The sequence below is a fragment of the Mercenaria mercenaria genome, chromosome 13, assembly GCF_021730395.1.
Source record: "Mercenaria mercenaria strain notata chromosome 13, MADL_Memer_1, whole genome shotgun sequence".
Classification (NCBI taxonomy): domain Eukaryota; kingdom Metazoa; phylum Mollusca; class Bivalvia; order Venerida; family Veneridae; genus Mercenaria; species Mercenaria mercenaria.
This window is the reverse complement of record NC_069373.1, coordinates 63,483,402-63,510,534: the sequence shown is the minus strand read 5'-3', so window position 1 is coordinate 63,510,534 and position 27,133 is coordinate 63,483,402. Positions and strand designations below refer to the sequence as shown.

The window sequence follows — 27,133 nt, the reverse complement described above, 5'->3', positions numbered from 1 at the left end:
AAAAGGGGCAATAATTATTGCAAAAAGCAGGATGGAGTTATGTTGCTTGCTGTACAGGGTCAGCTTATGATGGTGAACAAGTGTTGCAAGTTTCAAAGCAATAGCTTTGATAGTTTAAGAGAAAAAGTTCACCTAAACATAAAACTTAACCAAGAAATCTGATATTTTCTAAGTCCAAAAGGGGCCATAAATCTTGCAAAAAGCAGGATGGAGTTATGTTTCTTGCTGTACAGGGTCAGCTTATGATGGTGAACAAGTGTTGAAAGTTTTAAAGCAATAGCTTTGATAGTTTAGGATAAAAGCTGACCTAAACATAAAACTTAACCAAGAAATCTGATATTTTCTAAGTCCAAAAGGGGCAATAATTCTTGCAAAAAGCAAGATGGAGTTATGTTTCTTGATGTACAGGGTCTGCTTATGATGGTAAACAAGTATTCCAAGTTTCAAAGCAATAGCTTTGATAGTTTAGGAGAAAAGTTGACCTAAACATAAATCTTAACCAAGAAATCTGATACATAAAACTTAACCAAGAAATCTGATATTTTCTAAGTACAAAAGGGCCATAAATCTTGCAAAAAGCAAGATGGAGTTATGTTTCTTGCTTTACAGGGTCAGCTTATGATGGTGAACAAGTATTCCAAGTTTCAAAGCAATAGCTTTGATAGTTTAGGAGAAAAGCTGACCTAAACATAAAACTTAACCAGGCAACGCCGACGCCGACAACCGCTCAAGTGATGACAATAACTCATCATTTTTTTTCAAAAAATCAGATGAGCTAAAAAAGGTTGTCTCAGGAACTTTTGGGTGAAAATAAAGGTTTATTTTCTGATATTATTCTGGTTCCCTGCTGCAGTAATAGGAGAGATCGCCGTGACGTCACACCTTAACACCTGTTTATCTGGTGGTGGGCTAAACAAATGTTTTTACATCGTTTGTGTATGGGATCGGAATTTTTAATTTTTAAATAACTTTTTCGCTAATTTATGGATTTTAAAAATTTAAAAAGTTTTGAAATGCTTACGATTTTCATATTTTCTTATTTAAAGATCTTTTTAAAATGAAAAACCATTTTAAATGACATATGATTTTAATAGTGGCGTAACGATGCTCCAAAGTTTTAGAGAAAACACTTTAAGTTAAGCGTTCATAATTAATCCATTTTATTTCGAAATTATAATTAAAAGTAATCAATAAATTGCTTGTTTTATATCCTTTCCATTGATAAAAAAAATTATTGATATCATTTGTATTTTAAGAAAGTTTAAGCCATTAGAAAAACATCACAGTTTACAAACAAGGAGCTGTGTTCAATAAACACTTGATGCCCCCGGTGGCATCCTTGTCGATACAAAGCAGCCTAAGTCCAAAACGAGGTCAAGTTCAAGGTCAAGGTCAAACTGAGGTCAGGTGATGTCTGAAGATGAGGAATGGTCACAGGATACATCTGCATTAGTATCAAGTCATTCTAGTTAGGGGTATTGATGATAGACGAAACGTGTCCAATTTGGTTAACCTCGTACAGATGGACCAACGGACAAACGGACGGACAGGACAATCACTATATGCCTCCCGCATCAGTAGATGCCAGGGGCATAAAAAAACATGGACGCTCCGCATCTGCCCACCCAACCTTTGTCTTATCAGTTCTAAAAATAGAAAATAAAACGGATTTGTATACAAACACGATCTCTCCTATACTTGCACTTTCTGAACAATCAAACTCTTTTGTTTTCAATAGTATAAACCTTTCACACTCAAGGTAAATAACTTGATTATAGAAAGTAAATTGGTGAGTGAACACTGTCCGTAAAGCTTAATTAATCCCATCAAAGGTTGTTCAATACAATGGAAAAGTAACCTATATGTGTCTAAGAATAACATAGTCATGCATGCAGGTTTGTTGGTAGGAATTCTTAGTTTAAAATACAATTGACCATATCGACATTAAGGATAAATCCCGTTTTCCGGTATTTCCGTAAATAGGGTCAGGGGGGCTGGCGAGATTAACCGATATAAAGACCGTGTACAATATTAGTGATTATTTTTGCCAGAAGATAAGGATTTAGGAAAGTTTTTACTTTCTCACAATGGAAATACTATTCTACGACCTTGGCAACATCTTTTTTTTTTAAAAATAATCTGTTTACCTTGAAAAATGCGAATAATTTCACACCTTCGGTATTGAGCCACAGAAGTGGCAGTGTAGAATAAAAGATAAAATTTCAAAAATAAAGTAAACTTTGAGGATATTTTTGCTACATTATAATAATGTTTAATGATAATCTGCAATACTTTTGTATTCATTTTCTTTGCTTAAAACTTGAAAAAAAGATAATCTAAACACTACTGCTATGTGGCGTAATGGCCGATACCCACCTCACCGTAAAACCGGGACAGGCATCTATTGGTGGTTAATACCAGATAACGGGATTTATCCTATAATGTCGATATCGAGAATGATCATAATAATAGTCTGAATATGAATTAATACTGGGCTATAAACAGGCTGGTAACATTGCCCGATCGGGCTTTTGACATAAAAACTAATATTTCTTGAAAAATAATGAAGATATTTCTTTCGAACTTGGTCCAATTAATAAGCATAACATATGATGCATATTAAGATAGAAATAACTTTGTTGCCTTCACTTTTGTTAGAATTACTTTCCTTTTTCAGATTTTTATGATGCATAATTTTTGAAGTCCAAAAAATTTATATTTTAATGCAATGTTAAAAACAGAAAGGGTTCAATGGCTTTCTATTGCTCCAAACTTGTGCGCCAATACCTTTATTTTATATATTTAGGGTTAATACTTTGTTTATAGTGCAGATATATGAACTTTTTTTTTACAACTAACATTTTTCTGTAATGTTGTAAGTGAAAGCGCAGTAAAATGTACACATTTGTGTACTAGCGCAATAATTTAGAGCATTAGAAAGCCATTGAACCCCTTTTTGTTTTAAACTTAACATTAGAACATTTTTTTTTTGGACTTCAAAAATTATGCATCATAAAAATCTGAAAAGGGGAAATAATTCTACCAAAACTGAAGGCAACCAAGTTATTTTTATTTTAATTTATAGCACAGCTACCGGCGCCACGAAGCGGCGCCGACAGCGTCGCATTACGGTTAGACGTGTGAAAAAGAAAATGAATAGAGAGATCTAGATCTAACTGTGTATGCTATCGAGTTGAAAATTCGTGGTACTTTTTGGCATCGGTGTTGTTCGGATTTTTTCATGTGTACTATGTACATAGTAATTAATCAGTAAAGACGTCAGTCGACGCTTACTGTTTACGGTTGACAAAAGCGTCTCGCTTACTGCTTTGAATATAGAATAAAAATGTAAATGAGCGTTTGATAATAAGAAATTAGTGCTAAATACATTTTCTAGGAAGAAAAAAGAAATAAAATGCAATAATTTCATTTTGAAACGACTTTCGTCACGCTGCCATTACTGAACTTAATTATATATACTTATGTTTGTCCCGATGATGTCATAACTCCACAGTGGTGTAGTGGTTAGCGAGTTCGCGTTAAAATCCAGAGGTCGTGAGTTCGAACCTCACCTTGACCAGATTTTTTTTAATACCTTTTTTATTTCAGTTCTTTTTTGTATTATTATAAGTTTTGAAAATATTGTATAGCTAAAGTCATTCATGTGAAATTTAACAAGTGTTTAGTTTTGATGTCAGGTTCCAATGCAGTGCTTGTGCAGTAGTCAGTAGACATAACTTTAAAAAAAAATAGCTTTAGGATCATAATATACAGGCATTGAACTGTGAAAAGCAAATAATGCTCTTCTCCCCGTTCACATATATTTCGTCCGTTAGCTTTAAAATCACTAACCAGAGTTTATAAAAATAAAAATAAAACTATTGGCGATGAATTATCAATAAACATCAAAAAGGTTCTTACTGCCATCCCTATTCTATAGTGCAAAAGATTAACCATAAATACGCCATAGATTGTGAACTTAAAAGTTCTGTAAATAAACTGTAGGTGTTTTCGAGAATTTCGGCAAACACTGTTTTTCTCTAGGTAAAATTCTGATCATTAACTTTTAAAACTTGCTAGTCTTTTGGGTTTAGAACAAGCTTTGTACAGTCATGTAAATGATTGTAATTTTCCCATACCAGGCGTCTTTTATAGCAGTTTTTTCTACTAAAAGTTGGACACATTCTTCCATCCAAAAAGAATCAAAATTTGAGAATAATGACATTTAAAAGAATTACAATAGTCATTTCCAGGATTACGTAAATTCTAATTTCTATTAACTTTGGAACTGGAACATTAACTTTTTACATTAAGTCCTCATTGCCAAACATTTACACGCAAAGAGACAGAATTCTTTTGGCTGTTGGTGTAATGAGATTCTGTTAGGTTTGAAATTTTCAAGATTCAAGCTTTTCAATTTGAAGGAGTTATCATTTGTGACTGGTTTCCAGTATGATAATAATTTATGTAAAATTTTTGATGCAGTACGTTTTAAGAAGAATAACAGAAATTATTCAATTACGTTTTTTTTCTTTATCTTGGTGCCGATTTTAATCTATATCGAACTTTCTTTTGATTATATATAGAATATCTTTCGAGTTTTCCCATGTCAAGAATTAATCTTGATGCAGTCTAAAACATGCATTCAGAAATCATGAATTGTCATTAATACTTATAATTTTAATAGATCTAATAGAACATAAACTTCCAAAACGAATCCATAATTCCAGATAATTCCAACAACACTCCTTTAATTTTTAAGGGCACTGGTGATTTTTCAAGGGAGCTCTGCCTTTTAGGTAGCACCTAATTTCATATTATCATATGTAATGTTTAATAAATGGACCAAGTTTGAAAGAAATATCTTCATTATTTTTCAAGAAATATTAGTTTTTATGTCAAAAGCCCGATCGGGCAATGTTACCAGCCTGATAAATATATCGACTCGCTCTATTCAGAAAACAGACACATCAAAAGCTATATATTGGTTATGTTTTGTAATGTCATATGATTACCAGCAATAACTAAATACTGATTTGATATAATTAGATTTGGTACAGGACAATTTACTAAACTGTCTCTTGTCAGCAAATGCAGCTATCCGAATTAATTCAAATATCCGAAATGAAAGCGTTTGCCTAACACCGCATCCAGTGGTTTAGTATGTTATAATAATCATAAAAAGAATAAGAACTTCTTCATACAAAGTAGACAAATATTTTCGTATGTTATATAATATCAGTGCGACAAAATCGTTAAAAAATAAATTACACTTTTCCTGTACTACCTCCAAATGAAGAGCTTTGATAAAAGTAGAGGTAATCCGAAAATGTTTACCAGCGCAACGAAATGCTGCTGTTCAGAATTTACCTCATAATACTGAATTAAATAAAAAAAAGTAAATCTACATTTATTACTTCCTAACGTTTAACTATTTATCAGTCTTAATATTGTAATGTCTTCTTACTTGGATTTCTTTAAATAGGATTGTAGAAGGTACGAACATAATGTAATATTCGTCCTTATGTTCTTTCGTTCTGGAATTAGTTTAAACTTTAAATTAAAGGTCCATAATGCTTTAAATTAACATTTTATATTCATAACAGAAAATTTGGCAGCCATGTTTTTAAATAAATGCATTATGAGTCTTTACATACATTATATGACTTTCTGGATCAAAGTATTGTAATAGGAGCGGAAAAATGTGCAGCCCGATACAGGACTCGAACCTGCGACCTTCTGCTTGCAAGTCAGATGCTCTACCAACTGAGCTAATCGGACAATCGATATCATAGATAAATTATATACATTATATACACACTGCTACATTCCTCCCTCCTTTTTTCAAAGACAAACTCAGATTCTTTTGTCTAACCCAGCCATTGCTTCACCCTAGCTCTAGGATTCCAAGGCTAGCCACCACACTCACGGCACCAATGTAATAGGAGCGGAAAAATGTGCAGCCCGATACAGGACTCGAACCTGCGACCTTCTGCTTGCAAGTCAGATGCTCTACCAACTGAGCTAATCGGACAATCGATATCATAGATAAATTATATACATTATATACACACTGCTACAGTATTATTCATGGTATTTGCAACTTATATCATACAAAAGTAATCAAAGAATATAGGGTTTGTAAAAAAATATGACACATGCAAATATAACAAAACTGTCAATTACATATCTTCTTGTGGAACACCCGAGCAAGCAGCAATAAACTCTACAGAACTAAACATTAGCTTGTGCTCAAGTTGACTAGATTAACTATGCTTAATTTCAGTAGCCCTAGTCAAAAGCAAATCCATGTTAGAGCCATCTATGCTTTACGTTTAAATATAAGGGGAAAGTCAAATAAAAGATGCTGCTAATTTTCGACTTCTGTTTCATTTTTTAAATCATTTTTACTCGATAACAAACTTCATAGTTTCTTAGCATTTATGGATATTTGATATCATCATCTTAATTACTTGCAATTTAAATGATAATGTCAAATGTTTCCTGAATCAAGACATTTTCTCTATGTGTTTAGTATCAAAAAGTCACATGGATTGACCACCCTGTTATTGTGCTATAAATTATTCTAACTGCAAAGCAGTCCAGTAAGGTAAATATTAATGACTTTAAGATGACTTTTTAGATGGTAGGCAACAAAATTTTAATTATACCTCATTTTTCAAATGTTATTTGAAATAAAAAATTTACTGGCTGAACTGGTAAAAAAGAGCAGTGCTCAGAGTCTTAAAAGTAGCAGAATTTGAAAGGTCAGTGTGTCCAGCCTTATAAAATTTATGCATACTATTTCAAACCTTATTCTAGCATAAAACTGTTGGGGTTTTTATTTGGATCATTTTCTACAGGTATTTTACAGGAGTGTAATTGTGTTCACAACTTTTATATTCATGTTCCATGTTGAAACAAGTTTAATGCAAAATTAAAACAAAGGATATCATGGAGTGCCTACATAATATTCATTTGATTTAGGTTTTTACGTTTTTATGCTAGAAAAGTGTAAATGCATGTTTGTATCCTGTGAGGACGTCTGCAGTATCCCTTAGGATACATTGGTGCCCTCTCCGTAACTGGATGGGGCAACAATCTATTCCTCCCATTCTCGCATACCAGAGGTCTACCGTGATTCCCCGGATGAACCTCTGGCACATTTCGCCGATATTTGTGGTTTGGTTACATTACAGGAAAAAACCGTTTCAGCCAATCAGCGTCGTTTTGCGACAAAATGTAGCGAACCAATCAAAATCGTCCGTGAAAAGCGTGACCGCGTCCTTTCATATCGATGCCGACTTACGAGGCATATCATTATTTCTTCAGGTAAATTTCTTAACATCGAATAACAGAAATAAATCTTTATTTATCCAAATCATGGAATATCGCCTTTATCCATCGTTAGCAACTACCTTGCTTACATATTGTTTGAAATTTCAATTCTGCATGCCAAATAGTGACGAACATTGATTGGCTGAAACTTCTCTCGGTAGTAATTACGAGTGCACATGCTCACCAAATAAACGACAGAAATAAATCAGAGGTTCGACTCGGGATTTTGACGGACATCTGATGGATGAGAATGTATTCCTCCAAGCTCTGTAGATATTTTAACACAAAAAATGGCCTATTTTTGCAAATGAATCTCTAGAGCTAAAGAGAAAGTTGTCACAAATCTACTGCATTAATTCTATTTATTCTGTTGTAGGAGCAGTGCTGGAGTTTCAATATGTTACAATATAAAGACAACAATTTCTTATGAAGCTCTGAACAAGCAGCAAAAAAAAAAGCAGAAAAATGCCTCCGAACAGAAATAAAGGCAGTGGTGGGCCCACTGACATAATGGACGAAGACATCAGTTTTCCATTGGCACGACTTTTTGACCGTTTCAATCTGGATCATATTCCAGAGAAGAAACGCATGGAAGAATTTGAATATAGGGATTTGGCACATATTAAACACTACAAAGCTGCTGTAAAGATATTTGGAGGACCCCTAAGTCGGAAAAGAGTTATGGTTGCACCACCTATGGAATTGCCTATAAAACATAGACTTGGTTTATATGCTGGTAAGCGAAGTCCACCTCCAGCGCCAACGCTTAACAGTGAGCTCAAACCACAACCGCCTGCAGTAAAACCTGAACCAGAAGAGTTAGTTTTGGCAAGACAAGCTCGTGAAAGAGAAGATAAGTATAAATCGTGGTTTAAAGAAAGACAAAAGTTCAGAAACGATTTAGAAAACATGGGTTTGAATTCTGACTGGTTATCAAATAAACCAAACAAAACTGTACTTGAAAAACGTGTTTTGAAACAGCTCAAAGAGAAAGAGGGCAAAGAAATAGATGTTGAAGAAGACTCAGTGGAGACACCAGACCAGATTTCTCGTGAGTACACCTCAGACTCGGATTCAAGTATTCTGCCTCATCTAAAAATCCCTGCTCCACTTGGTCTTAAAATTCTTGATGATCACCTTAAAGAGAAGAAGTTGCGCTTGATAGATCTGTTCACTTCCACAGATAAGAATAAGGACTGGAGGCTATCCAGAGATGAGTTCATCAAAAGTTGTGAAGAGGTACAATTTTCAATAACATTGTAAATTTTTCATGTACCTTCCATTAGCTCATTATCATATTTAAAAAAAAATGCAGAAAATTATAGTATGACATTTTTAGCTCGACTATTCGAAGAATAGTCTAGCTATTCTACTCACCCTGGCGTCGGCGTCGGCGTCGGCGTCGGCGTCGGCGTCACACCTTGGTTAAGTTTTTGCATGCAAGTACATACAGCTATCATTTAAAGGCATATAGCTTTGAAACTTATTTATTCTTTTTCTAGGTCAATTACCAACCTCACTGGGTCAAGTTCCATAACTCTAACATGTATTTTGAGCAAATTATGCCCCCTTTTGGACTTAGAAAATTCTGGTTAAAGTTTTACATGCAAGTTACTATCTCCAAAACTAATGTAGATATTGAATTGAAACTTCACATGTGTCTTCGGGGTTATAACACTAGTTCATAGCAGCAAGTCCCATAACTCTGACCTTGTTTTTGGCCAAATTATGCCCCCTTTTGGACTTAGAAAATTTTGGTTAAAGTTTTGCGTGCAAGTACATACAGCTATTACCAAAAGGCATATAGATTTGAAACTTATTTTTTCTTTTTCTAGATCAATTACCTACATCACTAGGTCAAGTCCAATAACTCTGACATGTATTTTGGCCAAATTATGCCCCCTTTTGGACTTAGAAAATTCTGGTTAAAGTTTTGCATGCAAGTACATACAGCTATTACTAAAAGGCATATGGATTTAAAACTTATTTTTTCTTTTTCTAGATCAATTACCTACCTCACTGGGTCAAGTCCCATAACTCTGACATGTATTTTGGGCAAATTATGCCCCTTTTGGACTTAGAAAATTCTGGTTAAAGTTTTACATGCAAGTTACTATCTCCAAAACTAGTGTAGATATTGAATTGAAACTTCACATGTGTCTTCGGGGTTATAAAACTAGTTCATAGCAGCAAGTCCCATAACTCTGACCTTCATTTTGGCCAAATTATGCCCCCTTTTGGACTTAGAAAATTTTGGTTAAAGTTTTGCGTGCAAGTACATACAGCTATTACCAAAAGGCATATAGATTTGAAACTTATTTTTTCTTTTTCTAGATCAATTACCTACATCACTAGGTCAAGTCCAATAACTCTGACATGTATTTTGGCCAAATTATGCCCCCTTTTGGACTTAGAAAATTCTGGTTAAAGTTTTGCATGCAAGTACATACAGCTATTACTAAAGGCATATGGATTTAAAACTTATTTTTTCTTTTTCTAGATCAATTACCTACCTCACTGGGTCAAGTCCCATAACTCTGACATGTATTTTGGGCAAATTATGCCCCCTTTTGGACTTAGAAAATTCTGGTTAAAGTTTTACATGCAAGTTACTGTCTCCAAAACTAATGCAGATATTAAATTGAAATTTCACATGTGTCTTCGGGGTTATAAAACTAGTTGACAGAATCAGGTCCCATAACTCTGACATGTATTTTGGGCAAATTATGCCCCCTTTTGGACTTAGAAAATTCTGGTTAAAGTTTTACATTCAAGTTACTATCTCCAAAACTAATGCAGATATGGAATTGAAACTTAACATGTTTCTTCGGGGTTATAAAACTAGTTGATAGCATCAAGTCCCATAACTCTGATATGCATTTTGGTCAAATTATGTCCCCTTTCAAACTTAAAACTCTTTTGATATTTAACATTTTGGGTAATAATTTCCTGCTTCTGTGACAATATTTCGAATAGTCGAGCTTGGCTGTCTTACGGACAGCTCTTGTTTCATTAAAAAACTTTGCAATCAAAAAGTTTGAAAATAAGTCGCATTATTCAATAAAACTATTTTACAAATTTAAATTTCTTCTTTCTTCTTTTAATCACAATAATTTAACAAAAATCTTTTTAAGTGTTCAAACTCCATATATCTTTATTTGACAAAGGCAAAATCTCAACAATGCAAAAAAAGTAACAGAGTAAAAATACCTGCATCCAAACTTTTTCCATACATTTTTTACACTTTTAAAGATTATGATTTAAGGGTGTACTCTGAAAAGAAATAGTGGTCACTAGATATTTTTATTGTTTGTAGTTATTTGTATGTAGATTTTTGTTTTTATTTTGGTTCTTTCTTACACTGACACTATTTAGGTGACTTAGTGGTGGATGAAATTTTAAGTTGTTGCTAGGCATTACTTTAAGCACCTGTGTTTAAGCTGAAATTTGAAACAGCTAACCATTTTATACTTCCAGAGAAGTATTCCAATATCCCGAGGTCTGTTAGAAGATATGCTCATCTCCCTTGATATGAATCTGGATGAAGAGTTAGACTACAAGGAAATGGCACGCGGAATGAAAGTTGCCCGTCAAGAAAAGAGGGAAGATAGGAGGAAAGAACTTTCCCGAGAATCAACGAGCATGTCCCAGAGATCAGGTATAACAATTGTATATGGGTAATATTAAGATTCAAGACATTGAGATGGATGGAGATATTTAAGATTTTAAGGACCTGTTGTCTTTGATATAATCATTTTTTATATTCTAGCAGAAGTGTATGACTTCTGCGTAAACACATATTTTTGAGAAAAGTAATTATCTACACTTGTGTGTCCATTTGATAAACATTTGCTCATTTAAAGCTACTGCATAATATTTTCAGTTTAAACTGTTGTGAAAATCTTCTTATACTGATAATCTGATGCTGAAAGTACCTCTGACAGTAGAAATTTACTAAAGAAGTGAAATCCCATAAAAATTCTTGTTAGAAAAGGCAAAATTTCAGTTTTCTTTATCTTGTTTTGAGTTTCCTGACTTCAGAAAAATTGCAGAAGCTCATGACAGAACAGGTATCTTGCATGTCACTTCCAAAAATGCAGTTTGAAACAAGTTTTAGATAATTTCTATTTGGTATACTTTTGACATATAATTAGCAATTATTTTTTATAGATGTGTGCAAAAATTTCAAAAATGTTAATTTTTTTCTTAAAATGATATTGGCAAAAAGCTAAGTGTTGTGTTAGAAGATTTGTTAAGTGTATAATATAGTTACCGTAATCAAAAGTGTAACAATTGCCGTAATATTATAATAAGTTTGGTAGGTTCTTTGCAAGTACAAAGAAAGGAAGAACTTTTATCTTGATATCTTATAACAATTGTTGTTTGTGTGTTTTTTGCACCTGATTGACTGTGATGTCACTGTTCCATGTGCAGAAGTTGGCAGTTACTTGTCGAGAACAGGTTTTGTAAATTGTACAAGATCCAGGAACACTACTTAGGTCAACTACTAGCTGTTACACAGTTAACACACTGTTGAAAAGGGGCTGAAAACCAAAATGAAATGAAAAAACAAAATTAAATTACTTACCGGTACCCATTAGCAATGATGTTTGAGCCATACCAGGTGTCAGTTTTTCAATGAAAGGTAGCTGTACTGAGAAAATGTCCATTAAAGATGGAATGTCTCCAATATGACCTGAGGTAACTTGTAATTCAGCAAATTACAAAACCTTATGTAATTTCTTCAACCTGCAGGCTCCCGAGGGGAAAGTGCTAATGGAACAAAACCAGAGGTAGTTGCTGACAACAGACAAATGTCTCCAGCTAGCAGGAAAACAGGTTCAACAAAATTATCAGACAAACCAAAACATGCTGGTAAAGACTCCAACAAGACTGTGCTCACTAATACCAGCTCTATACCAGTTTTGAAAGATGCTGACACCACTAACTCATCAAAGTCACGAAAAACTGCTGAAAAGTTGGAGCAGTCTGATAAATCTACAATAAAGTCATTTGGTTCAAAGTTCTCCAAGCATGATAACCAGTCAGTATTATCAACAACCAGTAAAGGGACCAAATCAAACTCAGATAAGGGGACATCGGGACCTAGATCGGAAAGGACTAGCTCTCCGTCTTACCTAGAACCACCATTAATTGATACAAAACCAGATCGACTGATATTAGCTTCAGAAGAAGCGATGGTAGATTTACGTAAGCATGATCGGGAAGCATTGAAAGGCTACAATGCTAAGGTATCTTCTGTCCTTTTTATTTCAGGTTTTATTAACTACAGTGTTACTGGCAAGTCATTACTTTTTTCAGATTTTGAAGGTGTCTAGAGTTGTACAAAATATCTATTATATCAGGCTGACAATAAGTTAAAGTTATGCTATAGATTGAGAGCTTTATTTCTGTTTTTGTTGAAGCAGCCCTCGCCATGATTTATTTGAATTATTTCCATTCAGACTGAGAGATTGAACTATTTTTTAAAACAAACAACTTGTACATAAACTCCACATAAAATTTGCGATATTTTAGGCATTTCATTGCCTGATTTGGATAAGTTTCATGGAATTTGACGTCATAATGACAGTTTAGTAGACCAACCCTATGGTCTAAAAACTTGCTCAAGAGAGCATGACCAAAGAAATTGCGTTTTAGTTTGACTATTCAAAGAAAAGGTGTACTTTTACTTTTGCTCTCACCTACATTAGCTTCTCCTGTATTTTTGCATGGAAACTGGTATTTCAGTAACCACGAGTGGATTAAAACTTAACACACTTGTTCATTCTGATAATCGAACATGCAATGCACAGTCTTCATAACCATATTTTGCTGTATTTACAAATTTATGCACCTTTCTGTTCAGCAATTTTTTATTAATAAGTTTTTGTATGTAAGCTGGAATCTCCATAACCATAAACATTGTGCAGGACCATAGATTTGGCTTGCAGATTGTCTGTGGTTCTACCTAGATGCTCATGCCAGAAATAATGCCTAAAGAGGCAGCTTGTGTCATTAAAAGCATGACCGGCGTTTATGGTGTGACTTGAAGTTGTACCAAATATACGGACAATAATTTTTATTGATTCTAGATTGAAGGTGTTCCACCAACAATATTGACTGGTAGTAAGGCTATAGATGATCACTGTATGCAGTCTACTCTGACTGGTGATGTGGGAGAGATGACCAATAAGTTCCGACAGAAAAGACTTCAGGAATACTTTGAAATTTCTAAACTTTGTCATGATAATGATGTTGTATTGTCACAGCAGCTTCTAGAGAAAGGTAATTTCTCAGTCTCTTTGCATTTTTTAGATAAAAGTGATGGAGCAGAGGAGTTTTGTGGTGGTATAATGTACTGTACTGTTCTTAAATATTTACTTAATTTAATGTTGGTTTATATTCTATCACATTTTCTAAGACATTTTTTTGTAAACAAGAATGTGTGTCAAATCAAGAAATTGCATAATTAAGTTTTTTAGATGTTTCATATAAAGTTATAAATTTTATTATTTCAAGGTGTTTCGTATGAACAGGTAAATTATTTTCATCAAGCAGTTTATTATGGATACACAGTTATATATTGTCCTTTCTGAAAAAGAGGCAGACAGCTTTATTTGGATGTTGAATTAGTGTTGTGAGTGCATCCTTTCTTTTGTCAAATTATTGTTCAATTTGTTGTCCGTTCATATATCGGAGTTTTAACAGAAATACAGACATATGAGCCGTGCCATGACAAAACCAACGTAGTGGGTTTGCGACCAGCATGGATCCAGACCAGCCTGCGCATCCGCGCAGTCTGGTCAGGCTCCATGCTGTTCGCTTTTAAAGCCTATTGGAATTGGAGAAACTGTTAGCGAACAGCATGGATCCTGACCAGACTGCGCGGATGCGCAGGCTGGTCTGGATCCATGCTGGTCGCAAAGCCACTATGTTGGTTTTCTCATGGCACGGCTCATATATTGTAGTGTGTAGTGTATCACAGAGTTGTAGCCCCTTATTTGACCTCTACAGTAAAGCAGCAGCCTCCGTGGTTGAGTGGTTAAGGTCGCTGACTTCAAATCATTTGCCCCTCACTGATGAGGGTTCTAGCTTCACTCTGGGTGTTGAATTCTCCATGTGGGGAAACTATCCAGCTGGCTTACAGAAGGTCGGTGGTTCTACCCAGGTGCCTTCCCATGATGAAATAATGCACGGAGTGGCATCTGGGGTCATTCTCCACCATCAAAGCTGGAAAGTCACCATATGACCTATAATTGTATCGGTGAGACCCCTTACAGAAGCAAGCCTCTGTGGCGTACATGCTGCGTATTTGCTGTGTATATGCCGCAAACACAGTAGTACGCCAGATTTTACACACACCGCATGCTGCGTACATGCCGCGTACTATTTCGACGAGTACACAGCATGTACGCAGGAGGTCACTAGTACACTTCAAGTACGCAGCACAGACTCTGAAAATTTAAGGAGTACACTGCATGTACGCGGGAAAGACTTATACAATTTCTTTTGGCATTTATACTTAGTCTTTTTTTATAAGTTAAAGTCTGAAGTAAACTTCATATACGTGGGAGGGACTTGTTAATTTTCTTTTGGTGTTTATACTTTGAATTTTTTTAGGTAAAAGTCTGAAGTACACTTCATGCAGGAAGGATTTGTACATTTTTTTTTTTCTTGGAAGCAAGAACTTGATTTCCGAGTAACTTTTATCTTAATAGCATAGAGTAGTTCAGATTACCGGTATTCTGAACAATGAAAATTTGCCAAACTATTTGCAATGTTCATTTGTGAAGCTTACATCTTGGTGATTTCTGAGCTGCACCTTGCATGCAATGTAAAAATATATTCTTTTTCATTTTGAATTAATCCTGGAGCTTTCTAACTTGGATAATTGAAAAGCCTTATTTGAACTTTGTTGCATTACATTTTGCAATACATGAAATAATTACCAAGATAATGCCTCAACAGCGCCCGAATGAGAAGAATTAATAGCTCTCACTGTTATTTGAATACTCTTAAGCAAAACACCATTCTATCATGTTTTATAAAGGCTTTAATGCTCATTATGTTAACTCATTAAGGCCTCACCAAATTAAAAAGTTGATCATCGGATTTGCCGCTCGTACATTTTGATAACGTTTTTGGCTAATTGCGCTCGCCCCATTGGAAAAAATCAATCCAAACTTTTTTGGTGCGCTACTTTTTACGGACGTAAAAGTGTATAAATGCTTATATAATTCCAGTCCTAGATTGTTCTCAGATGGATTTTAATCAAAATAAATACATACTACGCACACATCGTCTATAATAAATCACAACACTTATATTTAGTTGCATTAAAGTTGTTTCCCCTTGATGCAGTTACGCCATTTTCTTCAAATGTTTACCAAATTACATGCTACAAAAATTGATTTATTTCATTGAAAAGTGGATGAAGAAAAGCATACTAATTTATTTGATAACATCAATCTACATTATTAATTGGTAAGGGTAAATACTTATTGATGCATGTCACTTATCTTTTTTCTGGTTTTTTTCTGTCCAAATGATCAGCATTTGCATACGAAAGTAGATGGGGTAAGGAATTTACATTATCACAGCAGTTTCACCACAAGAGTACACAGCATGTATGCAGCAGGAGTACACAGCATGTACGCCGCAGGACTCTGGCCAGGAGTACACCACATGTACGCCGCAGGAGTACACAGCATGTACGCCGCAAGAGTACACAGCATGTACGCCGCAGGGGTAGTACACCGCAGGCTCATTTGCATGTGAAAAGTGTATGTGCTGCATACATGCTGTGTACTATTTCTCACATACTAAATTCCTCCAGCGTACATCCTGTGTACTATGTAGTCCACAGCATGTACGCAGCAAGTAGTACGGGGCAGAGCTCATTTGCATGTCAAAAGTGTACTACAAACATACTATCGGTGTATGTGCGGTGTATATCCTGCGTACTATTTAAAGCCCTTGATTTTAGTACACATCATGTACGCATCATATATGCTGTATGTACACAGCAAGAGTACGCAGCAGGCCTTTTTCTTCTGTAAGGGACATTAAACCCAACAAAAAAAAAAAAAAATACAGAGAAGCACAAATGAAGCATCTATACCTTAGGCTACTATTTTGCTTGGTTCCAATATTTTCTATATGCTATTACCCTTGATAGCCTTGACATAAATAATTTTACCGCTATAATTGACATTTGATCCATGTGAATTGTTTTATTGGTAAACTCAAGCATTTTATGAAAAAGTTTATTTAGCATTTCTACAATATGTGAGACACATTTATATTTTCGATTGTCATAAAACATCTAATAATCTTATTGTTACCTGGTTGTGTTTTTTTTTATGCCCCCGAAGGGAGGCATATTAGTTTTCAACTGTCCGTCCGTTAGTTCGTTCGTGCGTCACAACGTTAACTTTTTGCATGAAGGCACTTTACTCGCGAACCACTGCACCCAGGACCTTCAAACTTCACATGCTGATAGTACTTATTGAGTACACGACTCCTACTGACTTTGGGGTCACCAGGTCAAAGGTCAAGGTCACCAGGTCAGAGGTCAAGGTGCTGCGGGGGCATTTGTCACCATTAGTGACAGCTTTTGTTTTTATAATAATAACTTTTGATATGTTAATTTAGATGAAATAAATACTTGGCTTAATGAGTATTCTGAATGCCCCTGTTCAATTCCAATGGTTTTAACCTTTACCCTGCTAAATTTCTTTAATGAACTCGTCCATCTTTCAATTCGGACAGTGCCATTAACTGTTAAAAGGGGTATTTGCCTAAAAGATACTGACGGATGTGTAGGCTGATCATGATCTACACTGGTCGCAAAGGCAGAATCAGGGTTAATGTACATACAGCAGTAACAAAAAAAGAAAGAGTTATTGTCATCACTTGGTCGGTGTCTGCGTCGGCGTCAGCATTGCCTGGTTAAGTTTTAAGTTTACGTCAGCTGTTCTCCTAAACTATTAATGCTATTGCTTTAAAACTTGCAACACTTGTTCACCATCAATAGCTGAATCTGTACAACAAGAAACATAACTCCATCCTGCTTTTTGCAAGAATTTAGACCCTTTTGGACTTGGGAAATATCAGATTTCTTGGTTAAGTTTTGGGTTTAGGTCAACTTTTTTCCTTAATGGTCAAAGCTATTGCTTTAAAACTTGGAGCAGTTATTCTCCATTAAAAGCTGACTCTGCACAGCAAGTACCGTAACTCTACATTGCTTTTTGCAAGAATTATGGCCCCTTTTGGACTTAAAAAATCACACAAAAAAATCAGATGAGCGTGAGATCTGCACCCGCAAGGCAGTGCTCTTGTGTTTAAGTGTATGCATCCAGATTTCTGGCTCAATTTTCATGCATTTTTTTTTTTTCACTTTACTTTTGTTATCAATGGGTTTGCTTTAAACTTTATCATTTGTTTCATCATCAATACCCAAATCATATGACACAGTGTCCATTGCTCTCACACCAATATTTTATGAACTATGTGCCACTTTTTACATAGAATTTCATGTTAAAGTTTTGAGATTTTGCTTGTTAAAAATATTTTTTTCTGTTTTGTTCTTTTGTTGTGAGTTTCAAGCTTTTTACTTCGCTGGTCAAATTAAAGACATACATTGATAGCCATCGTTCCATGATGTAAATATGTTCCTTAAAGTCATTGCTTAAATTCCCCCAGTTTTAACTTCATTACCCGCTGTTTGAATGTATAGTATGTTTAAAGAATGTGAAATAAACATGAGTAGCTTACTTTAAATACTACTGAAATGTCGTCAAACAAGCCAGAAAATTAATTATCATTTGTTTGGGTGAAACAGTTACTTTTTATTCTTGCAACATAAATTTTATGTACCCTGTTAGTTTGCAGTAATATATTATTGGCTAAATGTTTTAATAATTTTATAGACCTTTGACAACATAGAGATTTTCAGAGAGATCTTGAATAAGTGAGATACTGTTTATAATTTCAGTGTTATTGTACCCTGGTGATAAGGCCCATAGTGACTTGCGTAAATTGAGACATCCTGACTCTGCTCCACTGGTGTCGTCCCATTTCGCTGATCCACCGAAACGACCACGCACCCCCATAGAGGTAAGCTGAAGATCTATGTTTGAGCCACGCCATGAGAAAACCAACATAGTGCCTGCGCAGTCTGGTCAGGATCCATGCTGTTCGCTTTCGAAGCCTATTGCAATTAGAGAAGCCGTTAGCAAACAGCATGGATCCTGAGTAGACTGCGCGAATGCGCAGGCTGGTCTAGATCTGTGCTGGTGGCAAATGCACTATGTTGGTTTTCTCATGGTGGGGCTCATTTGCTGATGTACCAGTAGGTATCTTGACAAAATTCCTGGACAAAATCTTGACTCATATTTACATTTGGCAGAAAAGAGTCTGGTCCAAGAAAATTTCAAGTTTCAATTTTGATTGAGCAAACTTTTAAAATGAACATGCTTCTGTTATCCTGAAAAATGATGTCAAAACTGCAGTAAAATGGATAAAATTCACAATGGGAATTTAATGCCCCATCAGAATTTGTTTTGATGAAGTCCAATGGACGAAACATGTTAGTTTTAAAGAAAAAAGTATATATCTGGAGTGAGTTCTTCGCTTTATCTATTATTTTGATAATAATAATAATATGTGTATTATAAAAAAGTTCCCGTTATATTTAATATGATGCATAATGTTTGTGTTTTTAAGATGTATTGAAAAAAAGAAATTAACACCAAACATGAACCAAGCAGTAAGAGGTTCATTTAGTTACAACACTTTTCCATTTAACCCTCGATATGTTTCTTTAGGCAGTGGAAGCCTTATAATTCAAACAATTTAACAGAAGCCTTAGACTGGCTCCTGTCCCTAAATTTGTTCTTATTTACATTCATTGAGAGGGAAGTAACTCCAGCAGGTTGTTTCTACATTGACATTTTTTATTGCCCTTGGCTCCATGTATGGTTCAGTCATCAGATAAAATGTGCTATTTTAGAGGCTTAGGATTTTCTTATTTCCTTGCAGTATTTATTTATAAAAAAAATAACCATGCAGCCAGGGGGCCGGGCTACACAAGCCTAATTGCATATTTTTTTCAAACATATATAGATATTAACAACAGTGTCAGTAGCTAATACCGTGACATGCTTTCAGGTTAAACACAAGGACAAAGTTCGGAGGTCAAAGAGTGGAAAACTTCTTATAGACAGTAGACATAAATATCCAATGAGTAAAAATGTCTCGGCAGATGCATATAAACAGAACTTGTCAACAGGACGGGCTGTTATTAGAAGACGTGTTGACTGCTGGATGACTTTTGAACAATATGAAAAGCTGACCAGGTGCAATTTTATATAATAAACGCCCCCCACCCAACCTTTCCATATATTATATTTTAAGTTAAAAATTCTTATGTGATCCAGTTCTTTTTTTTTTCAATAAAAAACAGAAGGAAATTAAGTATACATGTTCTGCCAGACAGTGGGTATGACATGAGTATGTATGAGATGGCATTGTTACGTCAGTTTTCCCGCATGATATCATGTTCAGTACCTCACAAAGTTAGATCATTCAGCATATTTTTTATCATAATGTTTTTATCCATATATTAGATTTACTAAAAAGCTTTTGATTGTTTAATATTGAATTATGAAAAAAATAATTACTGAATCAACAAGAGTAAAATTTTCAATTTTCAGTTTAATTATGTTTTCACTGTTTAACCAAAATAATGAGAAATAATAAAACGCTTATGAGTGTCGTAATTGCCAGGTATTACTTTCATTTCTGATAAGTCACTTGCCCCTCACCATTATGGGTTCAGAACCTTGATTGAGACATGTAATTCTTTCATATGCTGAAACCACCCTTCTGACTTAGAGAAGGTCAGTGGTTTAACCCAGGTGGCCAGTTGTGATGAAATAGCTTGGGAAAGGCACCTGTGGTCTTTAACCACCAGCAAAAACTTGAAAGTCGCCATATGACCTGTGTTGGCATAACATTAAAGGAAAGGAAAGCAAGAACAAATTCGATAAACTATGAGCACCTACCAAATTCATATACATTATTTCAGAAATGATTTAAAGCAATAACAAGCCCTGTTTTCATTTTTTTCAACACGAAAGTCAGTTAGAATGATGGCTTTATTATTTTTGCAAAACTCACCACAGTCACATCCATCTGTTTGTATTATACAATGTCCATGTTGAATTTTTCAGGCATCTTGCAATAAGGTACCAGCATTTACATGGAAGTACAGATGGAAACGCATTCTGGCCAGGCCACCTGCTTGACAAAGTGCGATTGTGCATGCCACCATACGACCAGCCAGGAACCAGAGACAAAGAGGCAGCTATTTATAGACGTGTGCATAGAACACCTGCCGTTAATTACGGTTATGATCCTGTAGATGTTTGGCCAATAAATGACTCACTTATTACACAGATAGGGATCCATGACCATTTTAGAAATAAAACAATAATCTAAAATAGATGTGTTACTTTGAATGAATTATTGGGAGGACATAAAGGTGCCTTCAATAATTGATTTTTTAACTTTGAATTCAGTTAAATGTTATTTGAACATTTTTAAGTTGACATTCCCAAACACAGAAAATGTGCTATATATTGTCTTGGAATTTCACACATGTAAAAGTAATTGTAAGTAAAGGAATCTGGTTTGATTTGATGAAGCCATCCAGCTGGCTTACCAAAGGTTGTGCCAGGCTGAAATAATGCCAGGAGATCCAGTTGGGGTCTTCCTCCACGCTTAAAAACTGGGAATTAATCATATTGGTGTGGCATTAACCGTTATAATGCTGGACACGAATGAGTCTGCCTTTGCGACCAGTGTAGATCATGATCAGCCTGCACATCTGTGTAGTCTGATCATGATCTGCACTGTTCGAAATTCAGTCAGTATCTTTTTTGTAAGCACCCCTTTAAACAGTTAATGGTACTGTCCAAATTGAAAGATAGACAAGTTCATTATAGAAATTTAGCAGGGTAAGGGTTAAATCAAACAAAAAAATGCCATCAGATTAAAGTAAGAATAGCTGTACTATGACTGTATGGATTCATGATATTGAACAAGATGAACATACTCAAGCAAAGAATTACCTTTAATATCAGTTTCTAAAAATATAGAGTACAAATTTTGAATAATATATACTGATCAAAACATCAAACCTTCAGTTCTAATATTTGCCTTATTTTGCTAAAAGATAAGATGTATTAATTCATTTTTATTTTATGCAATTCACCCTAAATTAGCTGACTGATTTTTAATGAAATTTAGGCTATACAGCGAAAGGACATTTATGAAACATCAAGAAAATGTTTATAAAAACTTTACAAATACATAATATTATACATGAAGATCTACTCAAATTGCACTGTTACTTTAATTGAATCACTTGAATATTTAATGTATAGACTATAGTTTGATCACCTTGATCCTTGTTGCTACATGTATATGTTTGAAATCACAACCTCCCTAGTTAGCTGCTGAAATATACTGTGATATATTTTCACTTGATTTATTGTTATATGTAACAATGTTTCCAGACTTATATTTTTCTATTGATGTATCATATTTTGTAATAATGATCATACAGTATCTATCTAACTGCAAGCAGTTTTTGTGCTATTTTTCTTTTGAATAAAGAGGTTGTCTCATGAATAGCAAATTTCATTTATGAGAGGATATGTTAAAGAGGCATGCCTCCATATTTATGTTTGTGTGTTGTTTTTTTACCTTTCAAAGTATTTTCATTTGTAAGTATTTTAGAATTAAAAGTAAAAGCAAGGAGAGTGCCATGCGTGTAGCTCTCGGACCCCTATCTCAAAGATCAAGGTCACACTTCGGGGTCAAAGTTCATTTTAGAGCTTATCTAGGGCATAACTTTAATATGCATTTAGCAATCTCATGTGTGTAAGGCATAAATGTTTCCTTCAATGAGACAGAGTGGCACATATAACTCCAAGACTAGGGCTGTCATCGATAGAAACGATATCGATGTATCAACGATATTTTTTTGTCGATCGATTATCGATTCCCATTTTCAAAAATCGATATTTTACAGATAGAAAAAAACTACCCAAATAAACACTCAGACCCTAAAAAACAACTAAAGTTCAAAAAGTTGTAAATTTGGATAAATGCAAAAAAGGAGTGAAGGCAAAATAAAAATGAAAGATGTTATTAATTTTTATGTATTTCTTTTATTTCATAAATACAAATACAACACAATCAAACAGAAATATGGAAAGTAGGCAATAAAACTTAAAATAGCATTTACAGGAAGGTATATTGTATGCATATGAACAAATAGGTCGTTAATCTAACTTAATAATCAATATATCGATGTATCGTCGATATTTGTCTTCTGATATATCGGTATCGTCGATACGCCTAAGACCCAATCAATGACAGCCCTATCCAAGACCCCTACTCAGAGGTCAAGGTCACACTTAGGGGTCAAAGGTACCTTAGAGTGTGTCTGGGCCATAACTTTGACATTACTTTGAGCAATCGTATTCAGCATAAATGTTTGCCTCAATGAGCAGTAGTGTGACATGCAACTCCCAGGCCCTACCTGAAAGCTCTAGGTCACACTTGGGGAGTTAAAGGTCATTTTATAACTCTTCTAGGCCATAACTTTGACATGCATGAAGCAATTATATTTTTATCTGGCAGAAATGTTTGCCTCAATGAGACCATGTCTCGTGCACAAACCCTAGATATAATTCTCAAATGTCAAGGTCATGGGCCCTTTTAGAGCTTGTCCTGGCCATATATTTGACATGTATGGAGCAATCTTTCTTTAATTTTGGCAGAAATATCAGAGTATTGTCACAGGATAAAGTCCCTATCCGAAAAGGTCAAGGTCACACAAAGGGGTCAAAAGTCCTTTAGGTTTTGTTGGTGCTGTTACTTTGACCGAGTCATAAATGTGTATTAACAAATAATGGGCTTGGCATTGTTGCCCTTTGGGCTTCAACATTCTGGTTCAAACTGTTCAGTCAGAAATAATTTTGTGTGTGCATCTAATGTACATTGTATATATTTTAACAACAATAACAATATTTTATGCAAAGTAGAATCTGGTAAATACTTGCAGTTTTCATCTTTGCAGTTTAGTACTCGTGGTATCACAGAGGTGACATATTTTTTATAATGTAGTGAGTGCACATATAACTTATTATGTGTGCATTATTAGCCACTTTGTGTGCAGGTAGTAATGCATGTACATGCACATATAATTACTATTAGCACATTCGATGGTATAAATAACATTTATATCACCTCTATGCTACCACAGATACCTGTGTAGATAGTTGTCTCTTTTAACAGCAAGGTTACAACTTCGCGATCCTCTTCGGGGATAAACTTACGGGTTTTTTCCTACTTCCTGAATGGGAAACTTGATACTAATTATAGTAACTTGCTTCCCATTCCGGAAGCAAACTCACCATGTTTTTTTAGCTTGACTATTTGAAGTATAGGTGGAGATGTTGGACTCTCCCATTTGTTGGCATCCGCACTGGCCTCCCAAATTTTTAAAGTTTTTGTATCATAAGCTGGTATCTCCCTACCTACATGTTTCAAACAAATATTTCATTCTCGCTTAATTGAATATTTAAAAATGTACCCACATGCAGCTAACATGAACAACTCTGGTATGGATGATATAGAAGAAACATTGAACCATATTAACATTATGATACCTGAACATAAATCTGTTAACGGTCTCATAGATCTTTGTTGCCATTTTTAGGCTCAATAGGTAAAGCATTATTTGGCTTTGCAGTTCAAGAAAATGTCGAAAAACTAGCACATCATGTCAGTTCCGACATTGGCAAAACTTATTTCTTGTCCAATGCATTTGTTGAAACTGATGAAATGCTTACATTATTTATGCAATCAAATGATGACAGGTTATCAAATGTATTTAAAACACTTGAATGGAATCATAACTTGTTTAACAATCTTTAATTTATAATTAAATGAAACATATCAGCTAAACGAACAACACTATACTATACAAATGGCGTTCTTGAAAATGAGGTTGTACATTGAACGTTTAAAAATTCTCAAACTGGATGTAAGGACCTGCATGCATGTAAATATACTTATACCATACAAGGTGTTGGTTTCTTCAATTCAAAACATTTCGCAAATCTGTTCAATTACATGGTTACAAACTTTTCTCAGAAGACCATCTGTCTTATTGCAAATATGGACAATTCCAATTTTTCATGTTTAATAGAACAATATAATTAGCATTTCCAATGATGGCATTTAACAATACTTCTGCTCATGTTTCTCAAGTTTCAAATGATCCAAAATAGTTTGCAACTTCAAAAAGCAATGAGTTCTATGTTGAAATAGATTCATTAGCTTTAGCTGATTGTAAAACTTTCCATTTAAAGTCATTGTTTTCCTTCAATATTGCACTAACTCCCACAATGTTCAATCAGTTAATTTGATGGCAACAAATCTAATATTCATACGCATGGTAATTCAAGTTCATTCCAAAGTTACTGACATCCAAACGGAATACACTTAATTATTTTAATACTTCAACACTGATACTTAACTGTCCGTCCAGGGTAAAGCAAATTCAAGATTGTCATTTTAGCTTAATAACAATACCATGTAATTGTTCAATAACAATAAACAATGCTTGCATTCACCAAAGACTTACTAAGTGCCACCATCATTTAGTACCAGTTATTATATCCTATATAAATACTGTAGAACATTATCCTCTTGTTATAATTTTGTTAACACCAAACTTGTCACATCTCGTCAGGAGTGTAAGTTACTCTACAATATTTGCTTCTTTAATAGAAACTAGGATCAAACTTCCTTGAAAACAGCAATTTGTTGGCTAACCAATCGTCTACACATTTTGAGTATATGGATGTTATATACAGACTGACTGCTTTGTATAGAATGTGGAACTGATAATGTCAACTGAATATTCTGAGGACGTCACAAGTCACTCATGGAAAAAAAGCCAGTGCATTATGTGTACATCAATATAACCATATTGCTAAATCAGCAACAGTGGTTAAAGACTATGTAAACATAAAATTTCATAACACTATTAAAGTGGTCACTAAAGTTCTATGGATTTCAGAGAGCAGCAGAGACGAGCTTCTCCAACAGACGCGTGGCTTTTCAGCAGTGAATATCTTCATGTTGGTACTTCAACAACAGCGAACATGGCAATATCATGTGATAATTTAGTCCATCTTATGTTAACACTACCAGCTAAGGCTTAATCAGATTCTGGTCCTGTGGTATATAAGAGTGTCAAACACATTTTCCAACCAGACACAATAAAAGATAAAACTCCAGGATCAATTTCTATTATTTCTTAGCTAAGACGAAAACGACGGCTACATGTCAGGCTGAAAATACAAGTTGATTTGGACAATGTCGTACTAAGAATAGACAGGTGTATATCCAGTGACTGTTGTAGCAATAGCTACAAGATACCATATGCAATTACAATCCACAAGTTTACCATAAGTTGAAGTAGACTGTAAATACAATGTATACTACTAATTCCATGCTACTAATTCCGGACAATTAGGCGCAGCCATCGGCCGTGCAATATCTTCATGGTGAACTACTCACCAAATCATGCAAATATTTCAAGAAAGCATCCACCAAGTGTTTATAAGTATAATAATAGTATTAGTTCAGTTGCAACAGTCAGTGATTCTAATGTTTGTTGTAAACATGATTGAAGTTCGGAAGCTGCAGACACGGACAGTGATCATGGTGATTAAGAGATGTCTGCATCAGACAGTGAAGACAGCTTCATTGCTGGATTGTGTGGCCTGCATAACAGCATACTAGTAACCACGTAGAACACAGCTGTTCATCTGCAAATTGTCAGTCATTCTTGTATGCTATCAGACTTTGAAACAGTTCTAAAGGACTTCATAGGTTAGACGAGTACCCTTGTTTGAAGATAATTTATTTAAGGTCGATTGTGAAGAAAATTCTACAGCTTATATTAATCACCCTCGGCAACATTCCAGATGGAATCCATCGCCACGAGGGTATGAGATATGAGGCCAGTTTCCCTTAATGCTGAGCGTCAAGCAGGGGAGCTACTGTACCATTTTAAACGTCTTCGGTATGACGCGGCCGGTATAGATTTAAAGATATTTAGAAAGTTGAGATTTGACTATATCCCTTGTGCCATTGTTGTACATCAGTGTTTTTGTTTAAATGCATTAGTTAGTGAAGCATTTGGTACTTGTTACAATCATTTTTTCCTACTTCTAATGGTGGAGACGTCAGCCCCGCCCTCCTACCCACTCCCATTCCATTAAATGTGGTCAGCCATTTTTTTAACAACTCACTATGACACTTTGCAGTTTCCGTATATTCCGTTAGGGATATATTTAAGAAACATGAGGGTCATGATGACCTATATTGCTCACCTGCTAAACTTGACCTTGGCCTTGGCCTTGACCATTCTGACCAGGTTTCATGAAGATATGATCATAAATACGGTCTCTAAAGTGTTAGCAAGCTTTTCCTTTGATTTGAGCGGGCGACTTAGTTTTTGACCCTGCATGACCCAGTTTCCAAGATAAACATTCTGACCAAGTTTTATAAAAATATCATAAATATGGCATCTAGGGTGTTAACAAGCTTTTCCTTTGAATTGACTTGGTGGCTTTGTTTTTGACCCTACATGACGCAGTTTCTAATTCGGCCTAAAGCTCATCAAGATAAACATTCTGTG

General features: G+C 34.9%; 2 protein-coding genes and 1 non-coding gene across 5 annotated transcripts in view; 1 reads left to right on the top strand and 2 right to left on the bottom strand.

Annotated features, from left to right (window-relative positions):
* LOC123528524 (mitochondrial inner membrane protease subunit 2-like) overlaps positions 1-5,301 on the bottom strand; it is a 195,137-nt gene extending 189,836 nt beyond the window's left edge. Inside the window, exon 1 of the mRNA XM_053522054.1 lies at positions 5,272-5,301. The gene's annotated coding sequence lies outside the window, so the exon portion shown is untranslated. The remainder of the gene's footprint in view (positions 1-5,271) is intronic.
* LOC123528520 (EF-hand calcium-binding domain-containing protein 12-like) overlaps positions 1-22,093 on the top strand; it is a 239,675-nt gene extending 217,582 nt beyond the window's left edge. Inside the window, exons 1-8 of one of the 3 annotated variants that reach the window (XM_053522051.1) lie at positions 5,323-5,398; positions 7,715-8,577; positions 10,816-10,996; positions 12,094-12,590; positions 13,434-13,626; positions 18,338-18,459; positions 19,513-19,700; positions 20,577-22,093. In XM_053522051.1, coding sequence (XP_053378026.1) covers positions 7,804-8,577; positions 10,816-10,996; positions 12,094-12,590; positions 13,434-13,626; positions 18,338-18,459; positions 19,513-19,700; positions 20,577-20,844 — 2,223 coding nt within the window. In that variant the 5' untranslated portion in view covers positions 5,323-5,398; positions 7,715-7,803 and the 3' untranslated portion in view covers positions 20,845-22,093. Of the gene's footprint in view, positions 1-5,322; positions 5,497-7,714; positions 8,578-10,815; positions 10,997-12,093; positions 12,591-13,433; positions 13,627-18,337; positions 18,460-19,512; positions 19,701-20,576 lie in introns of those variants that run through there. The other 2 variants (XM_045308281.2, XM_053522052.1) reach the window with 2 other exon arrangements.
* Trnaa-ugc (transfer RNA alanine (anticodon UGC)) lies at positions 5,709-5,781 on the bottom strand. Its single transcript has one exon. It is a non-coding gene; the product is annotated as a tRNA-Ala (tRNA).
* Positions 22,094-27,133: the final 5,040 nt, after the last annotated feature.